General features: G+C 44.5%; 2 protein-coding genes across 3 annotated transcripts in view; both read right to left on the reverse strand.

Moving 5' to 3' along the window:
• The window catches only part of edc4 (enhancer of mRNA decapping 4), a gene marked incomplete at its 5' end in the record, with an annotated part of 35,751 nt that extends 23,385 nt beyond the window's left edge, over nucleotides 1–12,366 (reverse strand). For both annotated transcript variants that reach the window (XM_080539427.1, XM_080539426.1), the window contains 3 exons: nucleotides 3,630–3,741; nucleotides 9,517–9,640; nucleotides 12,231–12,366. In XM_080539427.1, the coding sequence (XP_080395553.1) occupies nucleotides 3,630–3,741; nucleotides 9,517–9,640; nucleotides 12,231–12,366 (372 nt within the window). The remainder of the gene's footprint in view (nucleotides 1–3,629; nucleotides 3,742–9,516; nucleotides 9,641–12,230) is intronic.
• A 5,912-nt stretch (nucleotides 12,367–18,278) lies between these two features.
• nutf2 (nuclear transport factor 2) lies at nucleotides 18,279–27,169 on the reverse strand. Its single transcript, XM_080538993.1, has 5 exons — nucleotides 27,124–27,169; nucleotides 25,005–25,104; nucleotides 22,075–22,146; nucleotides 19,944–20,042; nucleotides 18,279–18,998 (listed from the first exon to the last, which is right to left on the reverse strand). Exons 2-5 carry the CDS (start codon nucleotides 25,101–25,103, stop codon nucleotides 18,885–18,887), a joined length of 384 nt encoding a protein of 127 aa, XP_080395119.1. The 5' UTR covers nucleotide 25,104; nucleotides 27,124–27,169; the 3' UTR covers nucleotides 18,279–18,884.
• Nucleotides 27,170–27,958: the final 789 nt, after the last annotated feature.

Raw genomic sequence — 27,958 nt, forward strand, 5'->3', positions numbered from 1 at the left:
AGTGACCAACTGGTTAAAACAATTTAAACAGCAGCATTCAGCATTGTAGAAAAAAAGAGTTACTGTCTGATTTCTAGTTTTAGTGCCTTCAGGTTTTTATTCTATTTATCTTCTCTTACAAATGGCAAATCAATTATAGCACCCTTTTTAAAAGTGTAGCCTAGTGACGCTGCTGGTGAGACCAGAAATCGAAGGGGTGTCAACAATATCTGGTTTTCTTCTTTTTCAACTCAAGTTTTAAGTACCCAGTCCATATTAGGGCTGTCCCAAACGACTATTTTTCTAACGATTAATCTAGCGATTATTTTGTCGAATAGTCTAACGACTAATTTAAAGTTTTGTTTTTTTTACTGTTCGGAAAAATATATAAAAAATAAAATAAAATAGCATGTGTAGGTCCCTTAATTTCCACCTCACTGCTATGTTTAGCCAACTTGAATGCCAACATGGCCATTTAGAAGTCTGTCCATCACCACAACACATAGCTAGCTAGTAGCTACATAGCTAGCTAACGTTACTCTCGCTGCTATGTTATGATTAGCTAAATTGATGCTAACGTAGCATGCGAGCTACGAGCTAGATAACATACAGTAGGTGCGAGCACCACAATGACAATAGGCTACCATAGCTAGCCAGCTACATAGCTAACGTTACTAACACCAGAAGACAAGACATACAAACTGTGGTGAGCTACATTGCTTGTGTAACATTAGCTAGTAGCTATCCATTTTTCACTCATACACGGCCGGAAAAGTGAACAGAAATACAATGGTGACTTACGGTGGTGCTATCTTGTGGCTGTCTTCACAAAGAGCTCCAGGATGCTTTCGCTTGAGGTGCTCGTTCATTGCAGACGTACTGCTGTGATAGGCCATTTCATTTTTGCTTATTTTTTTTGCTTATTTAAAAAAAAAAAAAAAAACGTTTTAAATTTACGACTAACCGACGCATATTACGCAAACCGACGTATTGACGTGGTCGATGACGTCGATGCCGTCGACTAATCGTAACAGCCCTAGTCCATATAATAAAAAACTGTTATAATCTGTGGATTGGATTAACTATTCTCGCTTTTCGGAGGCTACCAGTAAGTGATAATGACTTGTAAACATACTCTCGTTTTAGGACGTGTTCAAAAGCAAGGACTGTGTGTTCATCAAGTTATGTGTAGTTATGTGTTTTTAGCATGTCCATGTTCTCTCAGTATGTTGTGATGTTATAAAAACGCAGTTAGACGTTTGTAGCGATGTACCGCTGTTAGCCGCTAGCAGCGTTTGTTGTGGTTTGGTCAGTCACTTTTCTCCTGTCGCATTCCCATTCGGTGCATTCAAATACTCGTGTCACCTTGAATTTTTTTCCGATTTCAATGTATGACGCATCATTTGAAAGCTTACCATCTGTAGTTTCAGACTATGTAAATAACCGAAAAATTACTAAAGCAAATGGTTTATGATTTCACCAGCTAGCATCATGACATTGTCAGACTCATTACAAACAGGTAGCAACTAGCCAACTTTACTGTTGTCATCACGTGAGTGACACGCCAGATCGGCCACGCAGATCGAAGCCTATTTTTTTTCTGGTGCGATCTGCGATCCAGCATTCAGGACCAATATCACAGCGATATCCGATATCGATATCGGATTGGGACATCCCTAACACAACCACAACACAACCATAACACAACCACAACACAACCACAACACCACCATAACACAACCATAACACAACCATAACCACAACACAACCACAACACCACCATAACACAACCATAACCATAACACAACCACAACACCACCATAACCGACCAGTGGAAACATGGAGGAGGCTACTAGCTAATGTTACACAAGCAATGTAGCTCACCACAGTTTGTATGTCTTGTCTTCTGGTGTTAGTAACGTTAGCTATGTAGATGTAGACTTCTAAATGGCCAGGGTTTTTCCTGCATAGAGAATTATGAGGCGGCCGCCTCCAGCTCTCGACAAACTGACGGTCGTATTTTCTACAAGCGTTTCTGTCATTTCTAACTGCAATTGCGGCACTGCGCCGACGTGGTGGCGGGGGCGCTGTTTCGCAAATAAGTTAGCTTTCGTGTTTGCTAGCGAAATAGCTGATAGTATGTTGACTGCTCAAGGAGAATACATATTTGAAAGTACAGAATGCCTGAGAGCCTTATATTGCATTATATTACATTATATTTTGAATGGTCATCTGGTGCCTGAATATTGTGTTTTCCTTTACATAAATAATGACATTTCCACCATAAATTGATGCAGAAAGGGCACAAATTGGTGCATATCAATTCACCAGAATGCAAGAAATTAAGTGTTTGATGTTTAAGGACCCCCAGACAGCCCTGCTTCATGGGTTCCCCCCGATGTCAAACACCACTGGTACCACCTCCGCCTCATTTTGAGCCAGGAAAAACCCTGATGGCCATGTTGGCATTCAAGTTGGCTAAACATAGCAGTGAGTCTGCCCTGTGTCTGGGGCTGTTTGACAGAGGCAGTTACAGTAGTAGTAGTAGTAGTAGTAGCAGGTCGCCGAATTAAAGGTGTGTGTGTTTAATTGCGGGCCCACAGACAGCCCCCATACATCAGCTGATCATTTAAAGGGGCGGCCGTCTGAGTAATGTGCATGTCACACACTGCTTTGTTTTATAAAAGCAGCAGCTATTACCCAGAGTGCTTTATAAAGACACTGTTAAGCCGGGCATAGACTGTGCGATTTGTCCACGATTTCGCCACGTTTTTGTTGTCGCAGACTACGTTGCGTAGTCGTAGAGACATCCTAGCGCCGTAAGGCCAAATCGGGACGTCGTAAGTCGCACAGTGTGAGAGAGTCAGCGATCAACGACTAATTGCTCCTACGTTCTAAAGACGAGGCTACGACCTGCCGACACATTTCTGGCAGGTCAGAAATTTCCGTTGTGGCTCGTGAAGTGTGGGTGGTCCTACAGTTCACAATCGAACAATTTCAACAACTGTACAAGAAAAATAGTCGTTTGGGACAGCCCTAACCACCACCACCATAACACCACTATAACATAACACCACCATAACCATAACACAACCACAACACCACGGTAACACAACCACAACCATCCATAACACAAGCATAACCACAACACCACCACCACCATAACACCACCACAACACCAAATCAACACCACCACCACCACCACAACACAACCACAACACTACCACAACACCACTACCACAACAGCACCACAACACAATGTCCTACCTTGTTGTGTGTGTGTGTGTCCTACCTTGTTGTGTGTGTGTGTCCTACCTTGTTGTGTGTGTGTGTGTGTGTGTCCTACCTTGTTTTGTGTGTGGGTGTGTGTGTCCTTCCTTGTTGTGTGTGTGTCCTACCTTGTTGTGTGTGTGTATGTCCTAGCTTGTGGTGTGTGTGTGTGTCCTAGCTTTTTTTTGAGTGGGGCAGTCCCACTCATATTTTTTTTTCTTTTTAATGACAGATATAGTATAGATTATGACAGGAAGGATGGGTGAGAGAGAGAGAGGAGGGATGACATGCAGGATATGTCTGTGGCTGGAATTGAACCGGGAGCCTTGCGGTAGTGTCCTAGCTTGTTGTGTGTGTGTGTGTGTGTGTGTGTGTCTTACCTTGTTACTCCCTCTTGCCTTGCTGTCGATGCTGGAGTCTCTGCTGGCGACGATCTCCACGTTGTTGGACGTGATGGACACAGAGGAGGACCCGTCATCACCTGACAGGTAGCTACACACACACACATTGTTTGGGTTATTTAGCAGACACCGTATTCCAAAGCGACTTACAATCGATACATTTGACTAAGCAAGTGAATCATCAATTCACCAGCCGTAGCAGGAAGAGTAATCTAGTTCAGGCCAGGGACATTGGCAGTGTCATGATAGAAGAAGAAAGAAAGAAGGGGGGAGTAGAAATCTTAGGAGAAACAGTACATGGGGGTAGTAGATGTCTCAGGAGGGACAGTACAGGGGGTAGTAGATGTCTCAGGAGACACAGTACAGGGGGGTAGTAGATGTCTCAGGAGGGACAGTACAGGGAGTAGTAGATGTCTCAGGAGGGACAGTACAGGGAGTAGTAGATGTCCCAGGAGGGACAGTACAGGGGGGTAGTAGATGTCTCAAGAGGAACAGTATAGGGGGGTAGTAGATGTCTCAGGAGAAACAGTACAGGGGGTAGATGTCTCATGAGGGACAGTACAGGGGGTAGTAGATGTCTCAGGAGACCCAGTACATGGGGTAGTAGATGTCTCAGGAGACCCAGTACATGGGGTAGTAGATGTCTCAGGAGACACAGTATATGGGGTAGTAGATGTCTCAGGAGACACAGTACATGGGGTAGTAGATGTCTCAGGAGGGACAGTACAGGGGGGTTGTAGATGTCTCAGGAGGGACAGTACAGGGGGGGGTAGTAGATGTCTCAGGAGAAACAGTACAGGGGGTAGTAGATGTCTCAGGAGACACAGTACAGGGGGTAGTAAATGTTTCAGGAGGGGCAGTTAAGGTGTAGCCTGAAGAGATGGAGGTCTTCAGTCTCCGACGGAAGATGAGGAGTGACTCTGCAGTTCTGACAGCCGTGTGACAGCCCTAACCATACATAACCCTAACCCAGGGCTCGACAGTGCGACTGTTTTGGTCGCATTTGCGAGTGAATATATTTCTGTGCGACTTGGAAATACATTCAATCGCACCAGTGCGACTAACTACTGTCATGCGCAGTCAAACTTATGTGTATAAGCGATGAGGGAATGAAAACAGTGAACAGAAACGCGTGTCGCAGAAATGCTTCACGTGAGTCCTATATGCGCTTAAAATGCGCATAATGGGTATATGGGATACAGCTCTCATAGTTCGTAGCGCTGTGTTTTGTTAGCCGCTAGCTGCTAGCTGCGTTTGCTTCCGGTTTCATTACAAAGAGGTTAACCCTATATGTGCCTGACGTCTAACATTCAAATGACTCTAACTTCATCTTTTTTTCGGATTTCAATGTATGACACATCATTTGAAAGCTTATGATCCATAGTTCCAATCCACAACACGTCACATTTGAAAGTGTTTATGTACATTTTTTATATTCTCATATTCTGGAATGTGTCTAAATGTTAAAGATCCATAAGTATAAGCAAAATAAAGTAACAGTTAGTACTTTATAGTAGTAGCATAAAAATAATTTAAAAAACACGAACCGTGACCCAAAAACCGAGGTTCATACCGAACCGTGGGCCAACTGAAATTAATATTCTTACTTCCCCTTTACATTGTGTGAGTCTCCATTTTTATTACGGCCAAGAGCCAGTTATGATCATTTTGATGTTATTATTATGATAATTTGTTGTCGTTGTTGACGAAAATTGCGCAATTTTCATTGTGCTACTGAAATTCTTGGTGTGCTACTACATTTTTCAACATGGTAGCACAGTGCTACCTGGGGAAAAGGTAAGCGTCAAGCCCTGCCCTAACCATACATAAGCATACTAGGGGTGGGCATCAATGATTGATGATCGATTAATTGATCGATAAGGTCTTGGTCGATCACAAAATATTTTGCTCGATAATCGTTTTTATTTATTTATTTATTTATAATAATAATAATAATAATGGAAATTAGTTTGTCCACGTTATGTGTGAGAAATGAACTTTGCATTTGCCTTCGCATTGAATTTCGCAACGCAGTACGGCATGACGGAAGTTCCCGTACGTTAGTGTAACCTGACCTCCAGTAATAGGTGCACGATCTCCACTACTTCCTGAAAGGCACCTTGCATGTTTAATTGATTAGTCAGCTGTGCGGTAAACTGTTGGAACACACACTGCTTGGAAAATGGCGAAGCGAGCGAAACGAAGCTTGGTGTGGGAGCATTTTGATCTGAAAGGCGACCTCGTTCATTGCAAACACTGCGCAGTGACCTATAAATATCAGTGTTTCCTCTATATGCATTTATTGGTGGCGGGCCGCCACGAATTGATTCAGTCCAAAAAATAATAATATATAATAATAATAATCCACCTCTGAACATTTTAGCTGATTAAAATATATCTGATCGTAGATCAGCGCTATAATGGATGTTGACTAGAAGTGCACCTAAATCCACGCCCATCTCTCTCTAACCGCTGATCCAAAATCAGATTAATGACATTAAACATTCAGTTGACGACGTGACACAAGGGCTACTCCTGATTGGTCTAAATGTGAACCGGCATGAGAACCGTGCAGACTCAACCATCCCCGCTCAGCAGTCTTGCCTTCCGAAATGCTCGGGCGCCTGTGTTTTCTCCTCGCAAATAACGGGCTAAAAGTCACCGGTAGTACCATCTAAAAGATACAAAAAGCTGATCTAGCTAGCTAGGTGCACAAATAAGATATCACGTTAAATAACTTCGAAAAATTAAACGAAAACAGCGACAGATGGATGGATTTTTCAAGAAAAAATATGTCCCAGACACTTCAAACATTGCTTAAGCTAGCAGTGGCTATGAGCGATACGAAACTGCATGGCTGGGTGTCGTATTGCAGGATTTAAGTTTCTCTCTATATTTCGGGACGAGGAGCAGCATGGCATGGTCGGACCTTCCCAGCGGTGCCCTCGGGAACGAACGGTAAGCCTCGTTGATAGTAACGTAGCAGTGGTCTAGTATGTTAGCTCCTCTGCTGGGGCATGACACCTGTTGTTTGTAATTGGGAAGTTCTGTTGGTGTGATTAAAATCGGCGAGCACAATAACTGCTGCGTCGGGATTAGAGTTTTCCACAGAGGAGATGTAGGTGGGACATTGCAATTGAAATTGCGTTCAAAGTAAAAAACACACACACACACCAGGGTTTCCGTTAACCGGTAATTACCGGTCTTTGTCCGGTAAAATTTGTTGAAGTCCGACAAATTGAAAACTCGTCGGACAAAATGTCCGGTGAAAATAATTCCCTCTAAGCACAATTTGAATACAATTCGCTAAAGTTCACATTTTGTATTCAAATTGGCTTCGGGCCACCTATAGGCTAACTAAAGGGGGCGGGTCCTTCTCTCTCGGGCAGTGTTGTGTGTGTGTATGAGTGTGTGTGTGTTTGGTGCTCAGCTGAAAATGGTGGCCCGAAGCGGAGCGCCTTAACTTTATCGCACAATAACAAGGATAACAAACGAAACGGACAACATTTACACTAAAATGGAGACAAACTTCAGCGATATGATCTAACAGCCGGTCTTCAGGACGACATACAGACCCGTATGAGCTTACAGGGCTATCCCCTAAGTATGATTTGACAGGCAGCTAAACGAAATGCCTTCCCAACCAGCGAGACCTGGTTATAGAAATGACGTTGTTTTATTGATTAAAAAAAGGGTAAAACTGGAAAGAGAAAATAGAAAACTCACATTAATCCCAAATAATTTAACAAACTTCAGTTAACGTAATGTGGAGTCCGTTCATTAATCGATGCTGTCTGTTCAGTTCCCAGTGAGGCGCCCGTTCAGCGCTGGACATAATGGCATAGCGCGCATGCGAATCATGTTATATTATTATATATTATATAGCTCGCATCTAATCGTATCGGATGAGAAATAGACATTAAATGGCATATATAGGCCGCTACACAACAGTAATCACCGCGACAAACAGCTATATTATATTTTAATATGATGACCGGAATAATTCACGTTTGTCCGGTAAATCGAAATCTTCCCGGACACCCGGTGTCCGGCGGCACCCGGTGTCCCGGCACCCGGTGTCCTCCCGATGTCCGGCGGCAATTTTTTCTAACGGAAACCCTGACACACACACACACACGCAAATATTGACAGTAGAGCTTGGCTTGATAGTGTATATCCCCACTGTGCTGGGTCGCCTCCACACGGGCCGTTAATAAGACTGCTGTCTGTGGATTAGTTCGAAGAAAAATTGTCCAATACAACGTTGTAGTTGTTTAGTACAAATGGGTCTATAGCAGCTAGGTAACATTAGTCCTGTATCAGAGTTGTGTTGTTGGGTCTTGTAGCAGGGTTGGGTTAGCTATAGCAGCTAGGTAACATTAGCCCTGTATCAGAGTTGTGTTGTTGGGTCTTGTAGCAGGGTTGGGTTAGCTATAGCAGCTAGGTAACATTAGTCCTGTATCAGAGTTGTGTTGTTGGGTCTTGTAGCAGCGTTGGGTTAGCTATAGCAGCTAGGTAACATTAGCCCTGTATCAGAGTTGTGTTGTTGGGTCTTGTAGCAGGGTTGGGTTAGCTATAGCAGCTAGGTAACATTAGTCCTGTATCAGAGTTGTGTTGTTGGGTCTTGTACAGTTGCTCAAAATGCAGATAAGAGAAAGTATAGGCTAATATCAAACAACAATCCTAGAGATGACTAACTCAAACGTACGCATAACTAAATAAAAGCAGGCCAACTAACGACAGCTACACGCCCTCAACTGGGAACATAAAGGATAAATGAATTTTGCAATCGAACGTGTCCTACAGCGACAGCTGGTCGTGCAAATCAGGTTCTGGGAAGATTTTTTTTTTGCCATCCTCCCTCTCGTTTGAAATTAGTTCGTTGTTTTGAGCGCGCGTGCGCGTTCCATGCGCGTGCACGCGGGGGGGAAAAAACGCGCGCGCCATGCGCGCGGACAGACCTATCCGCCACCAATGGAAAAATTCCTGGAGGAAACACTGAATATAATACGACGACGACCCCGATGAAATACCACCTGCAAACCGTACACCCGACCCTGACTGCTCCTTCGCTACCTTGTACTTCTCAGCCCTCCATCATGCCTCATCTTATACGCGGGAGGTGTGATGCACAACGAGAAGAGAAAATAACGATGGCCATCTGCAAATTAATTGAAACAGATATTCTGCCGCTCAGTTTTGTCGAGGGTAGAGGATTTCGTGCGCTGATGCAAATAGTCGAGCCAGCATATCCTGTTCCATCGCGACGTTCCATAACCAGGCGCATCGAAATGCGCTACCAGGAGTCTCTCACCCCTGAACATGTTAATCATGTTAATCATGTTAAGCATGATCATCTTTTTGAACAAGAACCAGTAGGCCTGCCGCCTACAGTCTCTCGCTGGAGTTTAAATTTAAGTTAAGCTGGACGCTCTTAAGGACACTAACGTTTTCAGTCATCCTCCTATTTGTGAGTAACTGTTTTTTTACTGCTCCTATGGTGAGTTACTTATTTTCTATATTTTTATTTATAATGTAAAATGTGTTTTTAAGTTAAACAATTTAGGCTACTCACTGCCTTGTTTAAGAGGATTGTTATCTGACTGTAGTGTCTAGTTAATGTGAATGAATGAATGTGCATTGTGCAATTCTGCAATAGCAACACAAATAAAGTTTTTTCCCCAAGGAAAACATGCTTGTTATTTCTTTTATTTTTTATGAAAAAAAAGCTTATTGATTAATCGATAATTGATTGTTAATTCTTACGATTATCGGAAAAAAAATGTTGATCGTTTGCCCAGCCCTAAAGCATACATAACCCTAACCATACATAACCCTAACCATAACCACTCCAGGTCCAACTCACATGACTTGGCACTCCTGCAGCACTGTGTTCTGGGCTGGAGGGGGTCTCTGCTCTCCGCCTCCCAGCAGCCCGTTCAGCTCTCCGTTGAACGATGGTTTTCTCTGGTTGTCACCTGACGAAGCATCTGTGTACATGACAGAGAGGAGAAGAAGGGAGGAGAGGAGGGGGGAGAGGAGGAGAAAGAGGAAAAGAGAGGAGAGGAGAGAGAGGAGAAGAGAGGAGAGAGGAGAGGAGAGAGAGGAGAGGAGGAGTGGAGAGAGAGAAGAGAGGAGAGGAGAAGAGAGGAGAAGAGGAGACAGATGAGAAGAGGAGAGGGAGGAGAAGAGGAGATGAGGAGACAGAGGAGAGAGAGGAGTTTATATATATATATAAACTAACTAGTGCATGTTGCACCTTTCTAACCCTAACCCTTCCTCTCAGTCCGACAGCTAACAGTGTCCATGGGTGCGTTCGTAAAGACACTCTGAGAGCGCCGGAGAGCATCCGGGGTGCTCTCTGGTCCTTCTAACACTCAGAGCACTCTGAGCTAATAACCTTAAACGTAACCCTAATAACCTTAAACGTAACCCTAATAACCTTAAACGTCACCCTAATAACCTTAAACGTAACCCTAATAACCTTAAACGTCACCCTAATAACCTTAAACGTAACCCTAATAACCTTAAACGTCACCCTAATTAGGGATGCTCCGATTTATCGGCCACCGATTTAAATCGGCCGATTTCACTCCAAATGACTCGACCGGTGATCGGCAAAAATGGCCGATCGCAAAACCGTTTTTTTCTTTTCCTGGGGAAGACAGATAACTGAACAGAAAACATAGGAGGACGTAACAGTATGTAAACCATGAAGGCCACGTTTATGATGTCTTTTATACAGCCATATCGACTGACTTGGGCTTCAGGCCCTAACTGGGTGATAGGCCAGACTTTTACTATGCCATAAAAATGGGTCTGCGTTTGCTTGGTGCCTAATGGATCAGAGCTTTTGTCTAAAAAGCAAAAAATATGTAGGCTATCCAGTCAGTAGGCCTACAGTTATGTATTTTTTTTTAAAATCGGTATCGGTATCGGTTGATCTTGAGGAAAAAAATCGGTGATATCGGCCCCAAAAATCCAGATCGGAGCATCCCTAACCCTAATAACCTTAAACGTCACCCTAATAACCTTAAACGTCACCCTAATAACCTTAAACGTCACCCTAATAACCTTAAACGTAACCGTAACCATAATAACCCCAACCTTAACCATAACAATCCCACCCTTAAATAACCCTAATCATCCCAACCGTAACCCTGTTTGAAGCTGAAAAGACCGTTTTCAGAGCGTCTGAACATTCCAATCTAAAAACGTCAGAGCAAGCTGTTGCAAAACATTACAGTTGTGGCTTGATTGGTGTTCTAGAGAGTATTATTGATTGGTGTTCTAAAGAGTATTATTGATTGGTGTTCTAGAGAGTATTATTGATTGGTGTTCTAGAGAGTATTATTGATTGGTGTTCTAAAGAGTATTATTGATTGGTACTCTAGAGAGTATTATTGATTGGTACTCTAGAGTATTATTGATTGGTGTTCTAGAGAGTATTATTGATTGGTGTTCTAGAGAGTATTATTGATTGGTGTTCTAGAGAGTATTATTGATTGGTGTTCTAAAGAGTATTATTGATTGGGGTTCTAGAGAGTATTATTGATTGGTACTCTAGAGAGTATTATTGATTGGTACTCTAGAGAGTATTATTGATTGGTGTTCTAGAGAGTATTATTGATTGGTGTTCTAGAGAGTATTATTGATTGGTGTTCTAGAGAGTATTATTGATTGGTGTTCTAGAGAGTATTATTGATTGGTGTTCTAGAGAGTATTATTGATTGGTGTTCTAGAGAGTATTATTGATTGGTGTTCTAGAGAGTATTATTGATGGGTGTTCTAGAGAGTATTATTGATTGGTGTTCTAGAGAGTATTATTGATTGGTGTTCTAGAGAGTATTATTGATTGGTGTTCTAAAGAGTATTATTGATTGGGGTTCTAGAGAGTATTATTGATTGGTACTCTAGAGAGTATTATTGATTGGTACTCTAGAGAGTATTATTGATTGGTGTTCTAGAGAGTATTATTGATTGGTGTTCTAGAGAGTATTATTGATTGGTGTTCTAGAGAGTATTATTGATTGGTACTCTAGAGAGTATTATTGATTGGTACTCTAGAGAGTATTATTGATTGGTGTTCTAGAGAGTATTATTCAACACACATCTATGTGTTAGGCTTGATTGGTACGAGAGTATTATTGAACACATCTATGTGCAACAAAACAGGTAATAATTATGTGTATACATGGTATGAATCAACGTTCACTTGGCAAAGTTAGTTAACGAGTATCTGCAGTCAACGTCACTACAGTAAACAACAGAAAGCTAGCTAACGTTAATGTTATCACGATCATATAACATTGTTGGCTGCCAGCTAAATGATGGCAATGTTACTGTTGGTGTCCGCCATGTTCAGTTAGTTAGTAAATACTTTTAACTGACTGTTCGTCAATGAACTGACTGCAGAGCATCTATGACGTTGAAACCAGGGCGCTCCGAAACCAGAGCAGATTTTCCAGAGCGTATTTACGAACGCGCCCCATGTGTACGCTGCTAGCCTGCTAGCCTGCTAACCTGCTAGCCTGCTAACGCGGCCTAGCCCACCGCTCCGTCTCTTCATTCGGGTCTTACCGGCGCTGTTCCCCATCATGTTCCCGGTGATGCTCGCGGTGATGCTCGCGGTAAGGCTCCCGGGGCGGTCCAGCTTCAGTATGTCCCGGAGGTGCTGGGTCGCCCCCTCCATGTCTATGTTGGAGCTGGAGGCCATGTGAAGGGACGGGGGGAGACTGGCTCGTCGAAGAGGAGCGAATGATCTCTGTGTTTCGTGCAACGCCGTCAGTGCAGTCCGCTCGAGCCCCGGTTACGGTCTAAACTTCCGGTAGGGCGTCACACGCAATGTTGTCCCGAACTACAGAGACACAGAGCTGTGTTCCCGTTCCTACCCCCGGCACGGCAGTTCAAACTCAATCCAAACACCCCAAAACACGTACAAAACTGTAAACCTGCCATAACATCTAAATGTGACTTGACACACACCAGGACAGTTGGACGAGACAGCCTGAACAAGTCTTTTCATTATGTCGCCCACAAGTAAATGCATCTGCCACAGCTGTCCAACATGCAGTGTTGGGAAGCTACTCTGAACATGTATTTAACTAGATAACTCTGTAGAAACGACCTCATCAACAGTCAGGTACTAAGCGAAGACCAGACCAGGTGACAGGAAGTTCAGCTGAGGGACCAGATGAGGAAGAGGTGCGAGGCTCATCCTAAAGGCCCGAAAGAAGAATGAAATTCCAGTGTTTCGGTTTCCTTTTGGAATAATGTAGTGAGTAGTGACAGTATCTGACTACACCGTTACCTGGCAACACAGTCGCTACCTACAGGAAACTGCAAGGATTTGAATTTAGTTTAACTACATTTAGTGGGACTACTCCCCAACACTGCTGACCCGAGACTGTGTTGAGATCTGATCAGATAACCCTAACCGTAACCCTAACCTTAATCTGGCCAAAACTCAGAGGCTAACCAACAGCTACTTCCCCCAGGCGATCAGGCTCACGAACACGCCCACTGTAGACAACTGACTCCCCATGTATACGGACTACAGTAACCTTAAGCCCACAGCCTTTACTACTGAACTATCTATTATCACTAGTTGCACCACTAGAGTATCTTGTCTTACCTGTACTATTGTCACTTTTATCTTGTATTGTGCCTATTATTTTTTGTCACTCATGTCCTGTACTACTGTCACTTTTTAATCTTGAATTATGCCTATTGCCTTATTGTCTTGTGCTGCAATGTCAGGAACTGAAGCCTAAGAATGTTACTCTCTTACACTCGTGTAATGTAACAATAAACTTGAAAATGTAATCCTAACCTTAACCCTGAACCCCAACATGCTCTGGCCCTAACCCTCCTGGTGATGTCATCATCTAACCCTAACCCTTCTTATGATGTCATCATCTAACCCTAACCCTCCTGATGATGTCATCATCTGACCCTCCTGATAACAAGGGTTAGATGCAGTTTGAACCTTGCTTTCAAACGGCAAACATGAAGCTAAGAATCTAGGTGTGATTATAGATTCTGACTTAAGCTTTGAACCTCACATCAAATCTATCACTAGAAATGCTTTTTATCCTCTACGGAATATTGCAAAAGTTAGACATTTTCTCAGACAAGCTGATGCAGAAGTGTTAATGCATGCTTTTGTTATTACACGTTTGGACTATTGTAACAGTCTCCTTTCTGGTCTTCCGAAGAAAGCTATTGGCCAGCTGCAATTAGTCCAAAATGCAGCAGCGAGAGTTTTAACCAAAACAAGCAGACAAGCTCATATAACTCCTATTAGGGTTAGGGTTAGTTAGAAACTCTACACTGGCTTCCTATTAAGTTCAGAATAGATTTCAAGATCCTTCTGCTTGTTTATAAAGCTCTCACTGGCACAGCACCAGAATATTTGAAAGACCTTTTGCTAACATATCAGCCCAATAGAGCTCTCATGTCTTCTGACGCTGGTTTTCTCTGTGTACCACATGTACAAAAGAAGAGATTTGGTGAGGCTGCATTCTCATTTTATGCACCCAAATTGTGGAATGCACTGCCAGTTTACATTAGGGATGCAACCTCAGCAAATATTAATATTGCCTTTAAATGACTAAATAATTAAATTAAGATGATAAAAAACCATCCTTTTAATATTGCATTTAAGTTACAAAATAATTAAATGAAGATTATATAATGATTAAAGCACTTTGAGCTGCAACGTTTGCAGGAAAAGCGCTATACAAATAAAGTTATTATTATTATTATTATTATCTAACCCTAACTGATATCATCATCTAACCCTAACTGATGTCATCTGCTCTTCTGGAAGGTTTTACTGACAATGATGATGATGGTGTTGATAGACTTCCTGAGACAGATATACTGATTGTAAGGGTTAATTTAACTCTAACCCTACTGATAAGTCTCTTTGATAAAAGTGTCTAAATGACTAAAATGTTAAATGTAATTTCCTTCATAAGGCACCACACTAATGTTGGGTTCACACTATTGTTCAAGTTCTGTATCATGTGAGGCTGGTGGAGGTAGAACACCAGGGGAGGCTGGTGGAGGTAGAACACCAGGGGAGGCTGGTGGAGGTAGAACACAAGGGGAGGCTGGTGGAGGTAGAACACAAGGGGATGCTGGTGGAGGTAGAACAGCAGGCGGTAGAACACTGGCAGGCCTCAAGCCTAGCATGAAGACCATCTACCTGTTCAGATTGAATGCATCTCTGTAGACAGTGACTACTGTGAATAGGGCAGTTGGCGTTCACTCCGCTCCTCCACCTCTGCTGGCCGACTGGCCCCACCACCACCAACACGGCAGTCACGCTGCCTGATCACGTCTCTTCACTACACTGTCTCCCCGCTGGTGGAATGAGCTTCCCACTGCTGTCAGAACTGCAGAAACTGCATCTTCCGTCGGAGACTGGAGACCCATCTCTTTAGACTACACCTTAACTGCTCCTCCTGAGAAGTTCTTTCTTCGACGACCGCCAATGGCCCCTGGCCTGAGCTAGATTACTCTTACTGCTACAACTGGTGAATTGATGATTCACTTGCTTAGTCAAATGTATCGTTTGTAAGTCGCAAACTAAACTACGAAAACGAGACAAAGAAAACAGGCCAAGGGGCGGGGTGGAAGAAGGGCCCACCAGGACGGATCAAACGGTAACGAACGCAAGGACAGTGACATGGACAGAGACAGTGACAAACGGGACGAGGACTCTTCGGAAGTGCGGGTGCAGATGGGAAAAAACTACAACACTCAGGGGACGAACCCCTTTTCTTTTTTGTTTTCTTTCTTTTTCCCCTCCCTTCCTTTCTTGTTCTGTATTGTCATTGTTATGTGTTGTTAAAAGCAATAAAAAATCTTGATCACAAAAAAAAATAAAAAACACTCAGGGGACGGTAGCCGTAAACAACCTGGCTCTGCCCAGGAAAGGGCAGGTCAGACAAATGGGATCCAATGCCGGGTCAAAAACCACAGTGTCATCAGGCCCAATGTTGCAGAGAGCAGGAGAAAGGGAGGGATGCTGATCACCCCCAAGATGTGAGCTCAGTAGCAGCCCCAAGGTGTGAGCCCAGTAGCACCCCCAAGGTTTGAGCCCAGTAGCACCCCCAAGAAGCCTAAAGAGCGCCGGACAAAAGAACAATATTCAAGTGGCCAAAGGCCAATGAAGCTGAGGAGTGGAGGAAGTTGGATGAACACCTGAGTGAACTGCTGCAGAGAACCCTTTGTGGTCCAGTGGAAGCCAAGCTAAACCTGTTAGGGGAAATCCTGTATGAAGAATGCAGTGGCAGGTATGGCGAGGTGACCGCCAGGAAGGCAGTAGTAAGGTCCATGTGGAGGAGGGAGAACGAAATCGATGACCTGGTGGCAAGCAGAAGGCTTTGCAAGTGCTGGAGGAAAGCAGAAGAGGCAGAAAAAGAGGGTCTGAAAGTCCTCTGGGATGAGATATGGGGAAGGCTTGCTAGCCTACGGAGGGCAGAGCGCATCCGGTGACGGAGGAATGAATGAATGAATGAATGGTCTTTATTGTCATTGATATAGTACAGGTACCAAACAACGAAATTTGGGAAGAGGAAAGAGAAGGAGAGAGCAAACTTCTTCAGGAATCCATTCTGATATGCACGTGGGCTCCTCGAGGAGAAAACCAGTGGAACGCTGGAGGTCTCAAAAGAAGAGCTAGAGGAACACATCCGCGTACAGCGACCATGCAAGGAATGAACCCCTAGGCCCACCAGGCTACGTGCCTAAGCCTGCAGAACCATCAGTCCTGTTTGATATGTCACCCCCCAAAACTCAGCGAGGTGAGGCAGGTGATCCTGCAAGCAGCATCAGCATCTGCACCAGGACCAAATGGGATACCGTACAAGTCAGTTCAAGTATAGCCTTACTGAACGTTGAGGGGAAGATATTCTTCTCTGTGATGGCAAGAAGGATGACCACCTACCTAATGGAGAACAGCTATATCGACACCAGCTGCCAGAAGGCCGGGGTCCCAGGTTTCCCAGGCTGTGTGGAGCCTCAGTGATTTGGGAACAGATCCAGACCGCCATCCAGACCAGACCCCCTCGAAACTGAGATCTCATATGTCAAGGGGTTATTCTATTCCTAATAAAGCAATTTCCTCACCAAGGGGAAAAAAGATCTGCACATCATATGGCGGGACCTGGCCAATGCGTATGGGTCAGTACCCCACCAGCTCATTGCCTGGATTTCTTCTACATCCCAGACAACATCAAGGCCATGGTGATGAGCTGCTTCCAAGACATGCATGTGCTTTGCGCTGCAAAAACTCACCACTGGCTGGCAGCAGCTGGAAGTGGGGATCGCAATGGTATGTTCCATCTCTCCTATCCTCTTTGTGGCAGCGTTCAAAGTCATTCTGATTGGAGCAAGGCAGGTGGTGGGTGGAGTCCGTGGCACAAGGGCAGCAGGGGCGCTGGACAACGTGGGGGGGGTGTCGCGAGTCCAGCTATCAACTGGGCAGACGTTTGGAAACTGCCACAGGCTCGACTCAGCTTCACCATCAGGGCAACCTACGGCACCCTACCCAGCCCTCGCAACCTCCATCAGTGGTTTGGGACTGAGCAAACCTGTGACCTCTGTGGGACAAGGTTGCAAAACTGCACTTGCACAAGGCTGGTTCAGATGGTAGCACGACAAAGTGCTCAGGAAGCTGGTGGAGAAAAGACGGCAAGAGGCAAACAGCGAGAGTCAAGCAGGGAGCAAACAGCAGGTCCACTTCCTCAGGCAGGGGGGCCCCGCAGCCGATACCAGCAAGAGACCAGCACCCAAGCTCCTGACACCAGGGCTGGAGTGGGAGATGGGAAGGACCTGGCAGGCAGGGAAGATCTCCAGCACCACTGTTGCCGGACATGGTTCTGTGGACCTCAGCCGGAAAATCAGCACTGCTGGTTGAGCTCACAGTGCCATGGGAAGAGGGGTTGGAGGCAGCCCACGAAAGGAAGAGGGCGAAATATGCTGACCTGGTCGCGGAGCGCAAGGAAGGTGGATGGAACGCAAGGCTCTACCCAGTGGAAGTGGCCGCCAGAGGCTTTGTTGGACACTCAACAAATCAATTAGGATTTGTACTTGATTAGTTGAATCAGGTGTGCTGGTGGTGGAACAGATCAAATATGTGGAGCGGCTGGGGTTCGCTGAGGAGAGGGTTGAGAACCACTGACCTAGGGCTATGGCGTGCCAGACTGCACAGGGCCTAGCAGGAAGACCATCTACCTGTTCAGATTAAATTAGCAGTATGACTGATCCCGCTGTAGTAAGACTACCATCACTTTATTCTACTTTATTATTACTTACTTTTCTGATTCTATTATAGTTGATTTTGTATCTTGCTGCAGTGCCAATGTTGAAGAACCCTAAGAAGCCTAAGAATTTTACTCTTGTATACCTGTACATTGGATAAAAGCAATTCTGAGTCTGAGAGAGAGAGAGGGGGGGGGGGAGAGAGATGGAGGGACAAAGATGGATGGGGAGAGAGTGGAGAGATGGAGGGAGAAACATGCAGAGGAACAAAGATCTGAGAATCATTAAGAAAAAGTCAAGGTTTTATTGTGTTGGTGCTTCAGTATCATCAGGGGGCAGAGCCGGCGGGGGGGGGGGGGGGAGGAGCAGGGGACAACAGGTTAGTTATTGATCATCATCCTCTTATGGTTCTCTGCTATAACAACCGGACATGACGATGAAGGAAGGAGCGGTCAGTTAAAGTCTAAAAAGAAGAAGAAATTGTGGTAGAACAACAACAAAAGAACAACCAAATTGTGGTAGAACAACAACAACAACAACAAACACAGCAACACAGGGAGGAGGAAGACAGGCAGGGGGAGGGAGGGAGGGAGGGGAGGGGAGGGGGGGTTGTGTTGTCCTGTCTGCATCTCCAGCGTCATGCAGTAGAGGTCAGGTGACGTCAGCGCAGGGACACGGTCACTGATTGGCTCTGCCAGCTCTCAGCCAGAGAACGTCTGCTTCCTATTGGCCAGGCCTGGGTGGGGGCAGGGCCTGCACGGTGTCTGTGATTGACATCTAGAATCCGGAGGTGTTTGTTTGTTTGTTTGTTTGTTTGTTTGTTGGTCAAACAGGCGTCGGGTGATGCAGGAGGGAGGGTGAGGGTGTCAGGCGTGGCTGGGAGAGGAAGGAGCCCTCCCCACCCCCTCCTCCTCCTCCTCCCGTCCTGCCCCTCCTGACCACCAGAGGGGGCTGCTGCGTCTAGCCGAAGTTGTGCAGCGCGAGCCGGAACATGTCGTTGGTGCAGACCCAAGCGTCGTTGATGTTCTTCAGGATGAAACTTTGGTGGAAACCCATGATGGGGTCCTCATCTGCCTGGGGGGGGGGAGAGAGGGAGGGGGGTTAGTAAAAATTATGATGATAAATGATGGAGAGAGAGAGAGAATGATAGTGAGAGAATGATAATAATAACTTTTATTTGTATAGCACTTTTCCTGTAAACGCTGCAGCTCAAAGTGCTTTAATCATTATATAATTATAATTGAATTATTTAGTCATTTAAAGGCAATATTAAAAAGATGGGTTTTTAGTCTTGACTTGAGAATATTTGCATCCCTAATGTAAACTGGCAGTGAAGACACAATTTGGGTGCATAAAATGAGAATGCAGCCTCACCAAATCTCTTCTTTTGTACATGTGGTACACAGAGAAAACCAGCATCAGAAGACCTGAGAGCTCTATTGGGCTGATATGCTAGCAAAAGGTCTTTCAAATATTCTGGTGCTGTGCCAGTGAGAGCTTTATAAACAAGCAGAAGGATCTTGAAATCTATTCTGAACTTAACAGGAAGCCAGTGTAGTCTCTAAAATAGGAGTTATTTGAGCTATTCTGCTTGTTTTGGTTAAAACTCTCGCTGCTGCATTTTGGACTCATTCAGCTGATGCAGCTAATGCAGCTGGCCAATAGCCTTCTTCGGAAGACCACAATAGCCCACAATAGTCCAAACTGGTAATAACAAAAGCACGCATTAATACTTCTGCATCAGCTTGCCAGAGAAAATGTCTAACTTTTGCAATATTCCGTAGATGATAAAAAGCATTTCTAGTGATAGATTTGATGTGAGGCTCAAAGCTTAAGTCAGAATCTATAATCACGTTCATGTTGATGACGAACATGATGGAGAGAGAGAGACAGAGTGAGAGATAATGATGGAGAGAGAGAGAGATAATGATGGAGAGAGAGAGAGAGAGACAGAGAGAGAGAGAGACAGACAGAGAGATAGAGAGACAGAGAGAGAGAGAGAGACAGAGAGCATCCTACCTTCAGTTGTCCCACCACCATGCTCATGATGCAGCTGTCAGGCGTGGGCTGGTGGTCCTGAGCCGTGATACTGTGGGCGATCTTAGTGAACGGGAGGGTCTGGACCACCACCACCACCACCACAACAACAACAACAACATCACCATCACCATCACCAACATCATCACCATCACCATCAATAACATCATCATCATCATCATCATCAACCACCACCACCACCACCACCACAGCTGGGTCAAGGAGACTGTCTGTTAGACTGTCTGCTATCAGTTGTATGCATATATCAAGTATCAGTTGAACAGTCTGTGACACAGTCTGTGACACAGTCTGATCATTTGGTCCGCATGTCGGCAACCAATCCAGGGTTTTCACACCTTCTGAAACATCAAATTCAAGCACCTTTCAAGGACTTTCAAGACTCAATTCCCTCATATTCAAGGACCCAACACAGCATAGTTTGAGACAGATCTAGATGAGAATTCATATAATAGGAACTATCCGCTCAGACATATTCAATTAAAAAGAGAGAGAGAGGGGAATTCAAGCACTTTCAATGACCCATGTCTATTTTCAAAAACTTTTAAGACCTTGATTTATTTTTCTCAAATCCACAAACTTACTGGCCTTTTTGGTTCATTTGCTTTTTGTGGCTATGCCCTTTCAACTGTTTTTCAGTTCATTCATCCATTCCAGTTTGCCTGTGGTCTCCGCTATGAGGGCTAATTCGAGGTCTTGAGCATTTTTTGTCTCATCTTTAAGTTAATCCATTTAATTTACAAGGTCTTTTCTCTTTTTCTTTTGTTCATCCATTCTTCTGTCTCTGTTCCTTCATTTGCTTTTCAGTTCATTAACTTTTTCGTTGAGTAGTATTTCTATTTTGCCCTTTCTCAAACTAACAGTCCTAATCCTATCCTCTTAGCTAGCTACAGCTGCTTGCTGCTGTTTAACCAGCAACTTCACCAGAACTTTCTTGAGGCAAGTGGAGCGATTCATATGGTGAGAGGCACCTGCAGACAGCGTAACGTATTTACTAACATTACGGATTTTTTTATAATATTGAATATATATAGAGAGGGGAGAATTCAAGCACTTTCAATGAACCATCTCTATTTTCAAAAACTCAGATCATTACATCGGATCCCGACATGAGGACCAAAACATTAGAACATGTCACATATATAAACATATAAACATACACTGAACAAAAATATAAACGCAACACTTTTGTTTTTAGTCCAATATTTCACGAGTTGAATTCAACGTTGTGAATAGAGTGGCCCATGGTGGCGGTGGGGTTCTGGTATGGACAGGCATATGCTACGGACAACGAACACAGGTGCATTTTATTGATGGCACAGAGATACCGTGATGAGATCCTGAGGTCCATTGTTGTGACATTCATCCACCACCATCACCTCATGTTGCAGCATGATAATGCACAGCCCCGTGTTGCAAGGATCTGTACACAATTCCTGGAAGCTGTAAACATCCCAAGTATTGCATGGCCTGCATACTCACCAGACATGTCACCCTTGAGCATGCTTGGGAGGCTCTGGATCGGTGTGTATGACAGCGTGTTCCAGTTCCTGCCAATATCCAGCAGCTTCACACAGCCATGGAAGAGGAGTGGACCAACATTCCACAGGCCTCAATCAACACTGATCAACTCTATGTGAAGTAGATGTGTTGCACTGCGTGAGGCAAACGGTGGTCACACCAGATACTGACTGGTTTTCTGACCCCCCCCCCCCCCCCCCCCAAGAATGTAAATGCATATCTGTGAAATCCATAGTTCAGTGCCTAATAAATGTCTCTTTTCAAGATAAAACTGCACATTTTAGAGTGGCCTTTTATTGTGACCAGCCTAAGGCACACCTGTGCAATAATCATGCTGTCTAATCAGCATCTGGATATGCCACACCTGTCAGGTGGATGGATTATCTCTGCATAGGAGAATTGCTCACTAACACAGATTTAAACTAATTTGTGAACAAAATATGAGAGAAATAGGCCTTTTGTGTCGATAAAAAAAGTCTTAGATCTTTGATTTCAACTTGTGAAAAATTGGAGCAAAAACAAAAGTGTTTATATTTTTGTTCAGTGTATATAAACATATATAAACACAACTCACAGAGAGTTTCTCTACAATTGCTGCTTTCCCCTGGAACTGCTGTCCCTCCCATGTAAGGCATGAGGCATCAATCTGGAGGGAGAGAGAGAGAGAGAGAGAGAGAGAGAGAGAGAGAGAGAGAGAGAGAGGAAGAGAGGGGGAGAGAGAGAGAGAGGGGGGGAGTGGGAGAGGGAGAGAGAGGGAGAGGGAGAGAGAGAGGGAGAGGGAGAGAGAGGGGTACCTGACTGCCATCAGTCCACACATAATACCCCAGAATGACAAAGCGAAAACACATCTTTTGAAATTTCAGTACATTCATTAAAATTTAAATACAGAAATAACTCATGTACATAAGTATTCATACCAGACGCTCAAATCTCTCAATAAGTTGAATTGAGTCCATCTTAATGCAAGGACAATAGATTATGCAACTGGAATTAATATCTTTGTTTTTATAGGAGGGTCTCTAATTTGCATAGGAATCAATTACACACTGTGTGGATCAGGTTGCCATTACAAACTGAGCAAATGGAGAGGAACAAAACTGCTCAGGAATGCGGCCCTGAGGCCTGGGGAGACTTACAGAAATCTACAAAGTTGAATGGTGGAGAGGAAAAAGCACAGTCGATGGGACAACATCATCTCAGTCACTCTACAAAATTGGTCTATAACCAAGTGGCCAAAAATAATCCCTTAAATAATCTATATTCATAATTGTGTTTGCAACAATGAATTCAAGTGATACAGCAAAGAAAGTGGATGGAAATGTGTTTATTTCTTTTTACTACAAAGCATCTACAAGTTTAGTGCAAATCCAGCACATGCAATGCAGTTTCTATACCATCTTTCGTGTGAAGAATAGTAGCTGCATCAAGTTATGGGTATATTTGTCACTGGCAGGGACTGAGGAGTTTGTCAGGATCAAGAGAAAATTATGAAAGTGACATCCTAATCTACACAGTGTGTAATTGATTCCTATGCAAATCTGACGATCGTAAATATTAAACGTGTTCAATATATACGATAAAAAATCCTTGTGTGTGAGCAGAACAGACAACTCCCGAGTCCGATTGTGACATGGACTGGAATGTAGCCAATCAAGAAGCGAGCTGACTGACGCATCTTCTTCTTTTCGTTCTTCAGCACTTTATTTGCCCTGTCGCACATGGCTTCCTTGTACAGGTCAGTCAGGGTACTACTATCCTGATCACGCAAGATTTCTGGCTTGGGGGACGAGACTCTAGACCAGGGGTCCCCAAACTAGGGCCCACGGGCCGAACACGGCCCGCCCCCACACTTGGACCGGCCCTTTGAACAACGTCGCCCCCACACACTCTCAACAATGCCAGAAACATATTTAGATTTTTTTTTTATATATATATGTTTTAATCATATCATATCTGAGGTTGGCTTTCAAATTAAAATGTCCCTTAGCTATAAACTATTTTCATTAATAACATTATTAGTTAGTTTCACCCGCCCACAGAATGCGGTACATTCAACGTAACGTTCCATAGTGAACAAGCACGGATCTGTAGCAGGTGCACGCGAGCTAGAACGAACATTCAGAGAGATGAAAAATGGCCAAACGGTTGGTAAAGAGAAAAGTTGATTCAGAATGCAGGGTTTTTAACCAACAGTGCACAAGTGATTATTATTGTTAAATGCAAAGAAAAGGCTCATCTGTCAAGAAGCGGTGTCTGTGTTCAAAGAATACAATCTGCGCCGACACTATGAAGCCCGCCACAAAGACAAGTATGCTAGTGTACAAGACCAAATGAGAGCAGAGAAGTGTCGAAGCTAAAATCAGCTCAGCAGAATACGTTTATACCCGAAACCCAGTTATACCAGTCATCCGTTCGGGCCAGCGCTGATGAGTTTGTCAATAAATGTATGAATGTGATCGCGGAGGAGGTGTGTCCCGCGGTGAGTCTGTCAGCAAGTAGGCACCAGATGAATTGAAACATATTTCTGTCATATTTCTAGCCGCCTCCAGCTCTCGACAAAACTCTGACGGTCGTATTTTCTACAAGCGTTGAACTCGGTGGATTTCTGTCATTTCTAACTGCAATTGCGGCACTGAGCCGACTTGGTGGCGGGGGCGCTGTTTCGCAAATAAGTTAGCTTTCGTGTTTGCTAGCGAAACAGCTGATAGTTGATGTTGACTGCTCAAGGAGAATACATATTTGAAAGTACAGAATGCCTGAGAGCCTTATATTGCATTATATTACATTACATTTTGAATGATCATCTGGTGCCTGAATATTGTGTTTTCCTTTACATAGATAATGACATTTCCACCATAAATGGATGCAGAAAGGGCACAAATTGGTGCATCTAAATTCACCAGAAATGAAAGAAATTAAGTGTTTGATGTTTAAGGACCCCCAGACAGCCCTGCTTCATGGGCCCCCCCGTGTATGATGAGGGTCCTCCCTCATGTATCAGACTGTAAAACGGATTATATTTCATTGACATATCACTATAGGTATAAATTCCATCCAAATTCAACTGTTTAGACTTTGTTTGCATCCACCAGTGCTCTCCTGCGTGCAATTGCTTTGCGCAACCGCCTCCATTTCACACCGTTCCATATTATTTTATGTTAGAGACCGACCCAGGCCCCCCATCACAGAAAGGAAAAATGATGTGGCCCTCACAGAAAAAAGTTTGGGGACCCCTGCTCTAGACTTTCGTAGAACAGATCTTTATGTATGTGGTCTGCTGTATTGGGAATATCGGAGCACACCACACACAATACGATCAAAACTGTTCAATCCATGATTTTTCATCTTCATGTGTGGGGTCTCTCTCAGATAAAGAAATCTGTTAAGATTTAGAAAATCTTTATGTGTGTACCAGGCTTAACTCACATACAGTATATGACAGTGTGTGTGTGTGTATGGTGTAACTCACATATATGACAGTGTGTGTGTGTGTGTGTAACTCACATAGATGGCTCCAAGCTGGGTGCGGTCCGTGTCAAACAGCTGGTAGTAGTGTTGTACGAAGCTGGATCCTATCTGCTCCCAGATCGGCTTGTCCCCCATGCTTAACACACACACACACACACACACACACACACACACACACACACACACACACACGTCAACGGCCAGGCTGGGTTACATTACCCCAGCTCAGGTCAGAGGGGGGGGGTCTCAGGTCTGAGAGGGGGGGTCAGGTCTGAGAGGGGGCGGGCTCAGGTCTGGGGAGGGGGGGGCTGAAATAGACCCACAGGAATTTAGACAGGAAGAGGAAATACCTGAAAACTCAGTATAGCAGGTTTGAACCCCCACAGTCTGTCTGTCTATGTCTGTATATCTGTCTCTCTGTCTGATAACCTGTCTGTCTGTCTATCTATCTGTCTGTCTGTATCTGTCTGTCTGTCTGTATATCTGTCTGTCTGTTAACCTACCTGTACATCTGTCTGTCTGTCTGTCTGTCTGTCTGTCTGATAACCTACCTGTATATCTAACTGTGTGTCTGTGTGTGTCTCTCTCTCTCTCTCTCTCTCTCTCTCACACACACACACACACACACACACACACACACACACACACACACACACACACACACACACACACACACGGCTTGTTTTGATCAGCACGCGCCTGCTGTCATCCCATCTCCCGGTGACAGCACGAGTCATGTGCTTCACCCTCGCAACTTACACTGTAACACAGCTACAACTAACACAGTAACACAGCTAGCTACAACTAACACAGTAACACAGCTACAACTAACACAGTAACACAGCTACAACTAACACAGTAACACAGCTACAACTAACACAGTAACACAGCTACAACTAACACAGTAACATAGCTACAACTAACACAGTAACACAGCTACAACTAACACAGTAACACAGCTAGCTACAACTAACACAGTAACACAGCTACAACTAACACAGTAACACAGCTACAACTAACACAGTAACACAGCTACAACTAACACAGTAACACAGCTACAACTAACACAGTAACACAGCTACAACTAACACAGTAACATAGCTACAACTAACACAGTAACACAGCTACAACTAACACAGTAACACAGCTAGCTACAACTAACACCAACAGTATCACATCTACAACTAACACAGTGACACTGCTAGGGTTAGGGTGGAGGGATAGGGTTAGTCGACTCCCTAGGTGAAGAGCAGTTAGCGACCGTGAAAGCTAAACTAATTGGTCAACAACACGTGTTGTAGGACCGAGGACTATAAATACCCTCCTAGCCCTCCACCCTCCACCCTCCTAACACCACCCTCCTAACCCTACCCTAGACCCTCTAACCCTACCCTCCACCCTCCTAACCCTACCCTACACCCTCCTAACCCTACCCTCCACCCTCCTAACCCTACCCTACCCCCCACCCTCCTAACCCTACCCTACACACTCCTAACCCTCCACCCTCCTAACCCCACCCTCCTAACCCTACCCTAGACCCTCCTAACCCTACCCTCCACCCTCCTAACCCTACCCTACACCTTCCTAACCCTACCCTACACCCTCCTAACCCTACCCTACACCCTCCTAACCCTACACCCTCCTAACCCTCCTCTACACCCCACCCTCCTAACCCTACCCTACACCCTCCTAACCCTACCCTACACCCTCCTAACCCTACCCTACACCAGTCCTAACCCTACCCTACACCCTCCTCTACACCCTCCTAACCCTACCCTACTAACCCTCCCCCCTAACCCCACCCTCCTAACCCTTCCCTACACCCTCCTCTACACCCTCCTAACCCTACCCTACACCCTCCTAACCCTACCCTACACCCTCCTAACCCTCCCTCCTAACCCCACCCTCCTAACCCTACCCTACACCCTCCTAACCCTCCCCTCCCCTCCACCCTCCTAACCCTACCCTACACCCTCCCCTCCACACGGGCCCAGACAGGGAACATAGGCGTGTCTTGTCACTTTAGCGAGCCACCGCTTGTCAAGAAAGCTCTACCGTCCAAATCTGTTCAAAATGTAATACGACATTCTTACTGTCGGGTGACAACAATATTTCCATTCAATGCATCGTTGAATGTTTTAGAATAACAACTCACCTCGAAGCCAAAACCGTACCCGGCTCCCAGTTATGGCGATCACACCGTTCAGCTGTCTGCCTGGAGGAACACTGCCCCGGTGCTCGCTGGGAGTTGGAGTGTTCACACCGTTCAGCTGTCTGCCCGGGTGCTCGCTGGGAGTTGGAGTGTTCACACCGTTCAGCTGTCTGCCTGGAGGAACACTGCCCCGGTGCTCGCTGGGAGTTGGAGTCTTCACATGATTACAGCAACTTGATTGAACGCGATCTAGTCCATTTTATTTCTATGAAGAGACAGTCACACGTGTAATTTCCAGGGAGACGTACTGCATGAGTGTTCTATAATATTGTATTTCTACACAGTCTTGGGCGGTCTAAAATGTGTGAGTGACACAGTAAGTGAGTCATCTCAAGTAAGTTTTTTTTTTTTTTTTGTCTGTCTTACATGTAATGATGAATTGAGAATCAAGGACCCCAATTGAAATAAGCCAGTGGCTTTCTTGGGTTTTTATCCTTTTAGTTGACCTTGTATGTAATATGTACTTTCATGTACCTACTTCTGCAAATCTTCTAATAAAGTTTTCAATCAATTCAATCAATCAATCTATCATCCAATAGACGGCAGGTCGAGTGAGGTGAGAAAACGTCTCATCGTTTTTTCATCAGCTGATGGTGTTTTGAAATAAAAGACACATTTCTTGGAATATTTCTTGGAATATTCTTTCTATCTCCTCTGGCTCATGTAATATTTGTTTGGTTTGGGGATCCCTTATTTTGTAAATTGTATTAGTGGTCTAGTTGCTTTTGGACCTGATTCAAATCAGTAGTAAGTTTGACAAATCGTGAGCTTAGAATTA

This window comes from Nansenia antarctica (assembly GCF_963989245.1).
Source record: "Nansenia antarctica genome assembly, chromosome: 9".
Classification (NCBI taxonomy): domain Eukaryota; kingdom Metazoa; phylum Chordata; class Actinopteri; order Argentiniformes; family Microstomatidae; genus Nansenia; species Nansenia antarctica.

Coding starts and splice junctions, on each gene's coding strand:
- nutf2 (XM_080538993.1), bottom strand. CDS start 25,103: ATGGGGGACAAGCCGATCTGGGAGCAGATAGGATCCAGCTTCGTACAA. Junction 20,043..22,074: donor CAATTGTAGAGAAACTCTCT/GTGAGTTGTGTT, acceptor GTGGTGGTCCAG/ACCCTCCCGTTCACTAAGAT. Junction 18,999..19,943: donor TGGTGGTGGGACAACTGAAG/GTAGGATGCTCT, acceptor CCCCCCCCCCAG/GCAGATGAGGACCCCATCAT.